Source organism: Lithobates pipiens, unplaced genomic scaffold (assembly GCF_037356315.1).
Source record: "Lithobates pipiens isolate NorthernLeopardFrog02 unplaced genomic scaffold, aLitPip1_a1.2 Scaffold_13, whole genome shotgun sequence".
NCBI lineage: Eukaryota > Metazoa > Chordata > Amphibia > Anura > Ranidae > Lithobates > Lithobates pipiens.
Window position 1 is genome coordinate 457,303,441 of NW_027507718.1, and position 6,000 is coordinate 457,309,440.

A 6,000-nucleotide genomic window follows, 5' to 3' on the forward strand; every position below is an offset into this window, starting at 1 on the left:
TTTTTTTAAATGGTTGTATAAGTTTCTAAACAGAGAACATGGCACATACCAGTTAAGTGGCAAACAAGTTGTTGATAATGTTCTCCATTTTATAAAATGAGCCCTCAGAGGTTGTGCAATTTCCCAGCAACTAGTCTTCAACAAAAGGTTTTTTAAAGGAGGGTTCAGACATCAAACTTAACAAAAATGATTATATTGTATGTATTGTATTTTAATATCTCTTAACAGAAAAAAAACTTTACAGATAGTTGGATTTACACAAGAGTATAGGTTCCTGACATTCTTCCCCTGAGAAACCAAACAGACAACATATCTTCAAAGTACTAACTGATCTCTTTTTATCCCTCTACAGAACAATCGATGCATACCTGCAGCCCTGGACAACTACTACACTGAACAGGACCCCAGCACTCAGGGGAAGTTCTACACAGTCATAAATCACTACAACCTGGCCAAGCAGACCATCACACGCTCTGTATCACCATGGATGACGGTTCTGTCGGAGGAGAAGCTATCTGAGCAGGAGACAGAAGCTTCCCAAAAGTCTGCTTAGCTACCAAGCTAAATTCTCTCCACGTAAAGGGAACTAAAAAAGGAACTTAAAAAAAAATAAAAAAAAAATAAAAACATGATTCACTTCTCTGTTGCTCTGGCAGTCAAGTAGTTAAGGTTCATTTAGAAATTACTTGTATTATGTTTGAAACAAAAAAGTGCGCTTCTGTTTCCTGGTATCGCTGTGCATACATACTTGTACAGATTATTAATGGAACATCAATAGCTGGTAAATCAGACCTAGCTAACAAATAACTTCATAACATGGAAGGCTTGCTTAATATCTCTTTTTTGTATCAATTATTTTAAACAATGTGGATAATTTGATTGAAACCAGGTTTAAAAAAAAAAAAGTTTAGTGGAGAAAAAAAAGTCAACAAGGCGCAAGTTAATTTGATGTATATTTTTTCCATTAAGTAGGCTGGCGTGACAGTCTTAGAGGACCAAACAAGTACAACATTATTGTCTCACTTTGCTTAGAGATGGCGGCTTAGCTTTTTTGTTTAAGGTGGAACTAACAACCCTGTTAAAAAAATAAAATACAAAAATTATATATATATATATATATATATATATATATATATATATATATATATATATATATATGCAAACCTTTTTTTCTCAGCTTTGGAGAAAGTATGGAATGGTTAAAACCCATGCCAGGCTTCTTTATTGCTGTTTGTGAAGCATCTAGAAGATGTCCTTTCACGTTGTTTCAGAAATGCAGCACAAATCAAGAGAAGATCTCTACAAAGGGAGGAGAAATCTGCTCTTAAGCCAGCCATGGGCCAGGGGTGCTCAACCTTTGAAGAGCAAGAGCCACTTAAGTGATTTGGTAACCAGTCACAGGCCACAATAAAATGGAATGGCTTTCAGCAGTTTCAGGAGAAAAATGGAGAGGATTAATTCCTGTATATGCCAGCCCTCCTGTCCAAGTGTAAAACAGAATGTGACAGGGAGGCTGTACAGGCCCCCTGGAGCATGACGCAAAACATGAATGTAAATATTCCACCTACTGCCCTGAGCCCCCTCTAAAGCCTAGTATAAACAGGCCGAATGTTGGGCAGCTGTGTGTACTGCAGCCAGTCAGACAGACCAGCTACCGTCTTCTGTCAAAGGGGCACACCGGAAAAAGTCAGCCGATCAGCTCCTGGTCAGTGCTCTGAGCGAATGGCTGAGAGCGCTGACTGGAGTGTTCTTGGGGAGAGGGCATCCTACTGTCAGAACACAAATAGCACAGTAGGGGAGATTGCTGTACTAACATTGGATTGTTACTACAGCAGCTCCTCCCAAGCTGTCAGTTTTTTTTCAGCCCTGCTGGGTTGAACGAAAAAAAGACTTTTATTGTGTACCAGGCTTTAGGCTGTGGTTTACACACACACTGCAAATGCAGCGCAGCGCACCGGCGGCTTAGCTGCTTTTTACTATAGACTTCTATTATATCTTGCAGGTGTGGTGCACTTTCGTAAATCACAACAATACTCCTGCATTCAGTTTGACGTCAAGGGCCATAGGTTGAGCACCCCTGCCATAGATGGATCAAAATTCATTGGGTTTAGCCTAAATGATAGATCGACTTCAGTACAACCAGCCTGTCAGTTTTTTTTCTATTTGATCAGTGCCAGCAACTATAGCTGCTGAGAGTGATTGTATTCTGTTGGCTGGGAAACCTCCCGCTGTCACAATACAATAGCGCAGTGGGATTTATTCCCCATCAACACTGACTGTGCTGCTGGGGGAATCAAGCAATTTTGTTTCCTTAAACCCATGGCTGAAGGAAAGAAAATTGCATAATCTATGGCCTGCCTGAGACATTTGTCATCAGAACAAGTTTCCCATTGGAAGACTTCCACTCACCTCCTTGTGACAACTCAAAAATTTTGTAGGTGATTCTCTTGATTGGGGACACAGACAGCAATACAAACCTGACAGAAGTTCCAACCCTCCCATATTCTATATAAAATGCAAAAAAAAAAAAAGGTTTGGCATTACATACACATGAAACACATCACTGCCCCAAACTTGTTCTAACCCCATATACTAGCTTCATTGGAGCTGAAACTGGCTACATTGGAGCTGAAAATTGGAACCCAGCCTAATGCCCCGTACACACGAGTGGCATTTCTGTCAGAAAAATCTTGGATGTTTTTTCCAACGTAATTCCGCTCAAGCTTGGCTTGCATACACACGGTCACACAAAATTCTCAGAACTTCCGACCGTCAAGAACGCAGTGACGTACAACACTACAACGGAATTATACAACGGGAATTCTGCCAGCAAAAGTCCAATGGAGCATACACACGGTCAGAATTTCTGACCAAAAGCTCACATTGGACTTTTGCTGGCGGAATTTCCAATCGTGTGTAAGGAGCATGAAACCTAACCATGGGAAATCAGAATAGCCTGATTCACCCAATTGATTTACTAATTGAGCAAGTCATGCTCACTTTGCAAAGTGACTTTTTACTTAGCTTAGGGAATGATGTGAAGCTGTCTTTGTTTTTATTTTGAACTTTGAATACCCAGTCCCGTACAAGGAAAAAAAAAACACAACAGGATTGCTTGTACATGATAGGATGAGTGAAGCCAGCACAGCTTCACCTCATTCACCAAGTTAAGGGCCCATTTACGCATTGATGCACATAATACGAATGCACGACCCTTTTTCTATTACAACACCATGTGTTGCAGTGCATTGTGCAGCACTAAAAAGCAGGTGCACTGCCTTATTGCGTTGGGGGGGTGCCATTCAAAATTAATTTTATATGCATTGCGGCAACTTGGAAGTCTGGCCTTCACTTTCTGAAATGAACAGCCTATACTTCTGTAGTAAATCAATTCCAATGTATTAAAACCAGTTCCATTTAAGCAAACTACAGCCAGACGCCATTTTCTGCTGTGGCAGAGGAACCCTTCGATGTAGCCTAAATATGGGTGCAAATCTATATTCCCACGTTTGCAATAACAGATACAAACCCAACCTTGGAATGTAAAACTTGGGATATTTTTGGATGTTTTTATACTTTTGTTTGTCGTAGTAGCAGGAAAAATTTTCTGTGAGTGGTGCTTGTGCTAATAGATGACAAAAAAAAATAAAAAATGATGTGTCGCTGGTTTTGGTTTAAGTACGGTAAATCGTTTAAAAGGTGACTCTGGGTTTTAAGGATTACTGGTGGTTAAGAAGTTTCAGTTGGAGCTTTGCGATTTGCAATTTTCTGTATGTGTGAAATTTGTTTTGGGGGTCAGAAACCGATACATACATACATACACAAATCAATTTTTTTTGATGGGACAGTGTAACAGATTTTGATTGACTTTTTTGCATGTTCCTCAAAACTAAAAGGTAAAACCATAGATAAAAAGCTTAATTATCTCGCTTAATACTGTATATCACAACAAAAGGAGCATTTTCCTAAGTGATGTATTTTCTTTTAAAGGGGTGGGGGGTCTATTTATTTTGAAATTTTAGCCACCATCAGACCCTTGTGTGCAGCAACAATGAGCATCCTGCATTCAAGATACAGTGGTTCCATCCACTCGCTTATTTTCTTCTCTTGCCTGTGGGCTGCTCAAAGCCTCCATCCACTCAGAAATGGGTCATAGCCCAAGTAATTCAACACCAACCCCCCCCCCCCCCCCGATTCTGGGCACTGGGGTCTCCTGATAGGCCTCCTTTACAAGCGAACTCCACTTTAGACTCTCATTACCCCTCTCACATTGTGCTGTAAGATTTTGGTAATTTGTATGGATATATCTCCTCCTTAGGCTCTTGTGGGCTTATTTAATTAGGCAAAATATTGGAACTCAAAGTGGCCAGTTAGGATAAATCAAAAATCTGGTTGCAATGGATTACAGCACTTTAATGCATCTCTTTGTACTGCTTTTTGAATAACTTAACTGTCAGGTATGCACACATTCAACAACATAAACCAGGTTTGCTATTCTAGAGGAGGAAAAGAGTGGGAGAGGAAGTGCAGTCACATGCTTATAGACAACAAGGACCACACAGGTTACAAAACAATTTGGTTTATTCCAAGATAACATTACATGGCCAACTAGAAATTAGCAGGCTCCTGGTCTCTTGACTAACGCATACAGGGATAATCAGGGTTAGGAACAGTGCAGGGGTGGACTCAGACAGCCCAAGGGAAGCCAAAAGCTAGTGGTGGGAGCAAAGAGGAATGCCCAAGAAGAGATAGTGGAAGGTGCAGAGTTACGATTACGACATGTGCCTATCGTTCTAGCTCACAGTACACCATGGTGGGCAGGGCTGAGAATTCCCTGCCAGAAAAGCAGGCTAAAGAAAAAAATATGGTGTCCCCAGAATGCTAGAATATTGGCTAATGGAGATTGAGTGATCCGGAACACTACAGAAACAGAGGCAGAAAATATTAAAAGGAGGTAGGTAGGCTGCGTACTGCTGTATACAGCTCATGGTCTAAATGTCAATCTTTTCCGAATTGCACTTTCAACAAGAACTCCTTTTACTCATTACATTGCAGCACTAATCATGTATACAGTAGGGTTTATAGAGAACACTTTTCACCTTCTAAACTTAGGTAAACATATTTCACTCTGTGAATGGGTGAAACACTTATCTCACCTTGCATAGTAGATGAGGATTGGAACTCACACTTCTGTATGTGAATAGCTTGTTGATCAATTGTGTATTACACGACAATGTCACTCCGATTGCCTTTTCACCCCTTGTACACATGACGCCAAACAGTAGCGTTTTAGGGAAATTACATGTATGTTTGCTATTATTTTAATCTCATGCTGACTGAATGTTTCTTTCTTGAATTACCAGTGAACACTTTGATTGTTCTATTCTTTATTATTAAATAAAATGTGAAAAATAAACCTACTCAACCATTTTCAATTATTTTACTAAAAACACTTTACTTTCAAAGCCTAGCTCAAGACAAATGCATAAAACGGAACCTCAAACACTCAGCAGGCTAGGTTATGTTCTACATTACTCTTTCAACAGGCCCTGTCTTTGTGCTTAAAGTGGAAGTAAACCCATCAATTTAAACAGTTAAAAAAAAAGGCATGCCGGGAATGCTAATTGCACATTGGCTGTGCTCTCAGCCAAACTATTAAACCATCCAATTGCTGGTGTCATAACGAATCACATGTGCAGCACCATAGCAGTTGAAGATTAAACAGAGGCAAAGATGGCAGCTTCCTTGGCTGAAAACGATAGGGGAGTTTACTTCCACTTTAAGGTTGTGCATGTGTGCACTAAAGTGCATGTCGTCTCCTACTTCATCTCACGCATAAGCCGTATAGCAAGTTAAAAGTATTTGCCATTTAAAAAAACAAAACAAAAAAAAATACTTTTTATCCCGTTAGAGCTTGGGAAAAGTTTAATGTTGTATGGCACTTGCACGAGATGAGGCACGTGATGTCATGTGCTCCAGATCATGCATGCACAGGAAATG

At 40.0% G+C, this 6,000-nt stretch overlaps 1 protein-coding gene across 1 annotated transcript in view; it reads left to right on the forward strand.

Annotated features, from left to right (window-relative positions):
• Positions 1 to 5,416, forward strand: part of NSG1 (neuronal vesicle trafficking associated 1) — a 186,336-nt gene extending 180,920 nt beyond the window's left edge. Inside the window, exon 5 of the mRNA XM_077477793.1 lies at positions 353 to 5,416. Coding sequence (XP_077333919.1) covers positions 353 to 553 — 201 coding nt within the window. The 3' untranslated portion in view covers positions 554 to 5,416. The remainder of the gene's footprint in view (positions 1 to 352) is intronic.
• Positions 5,417 to 6,000: the final 584 nt, after the last annotated feature.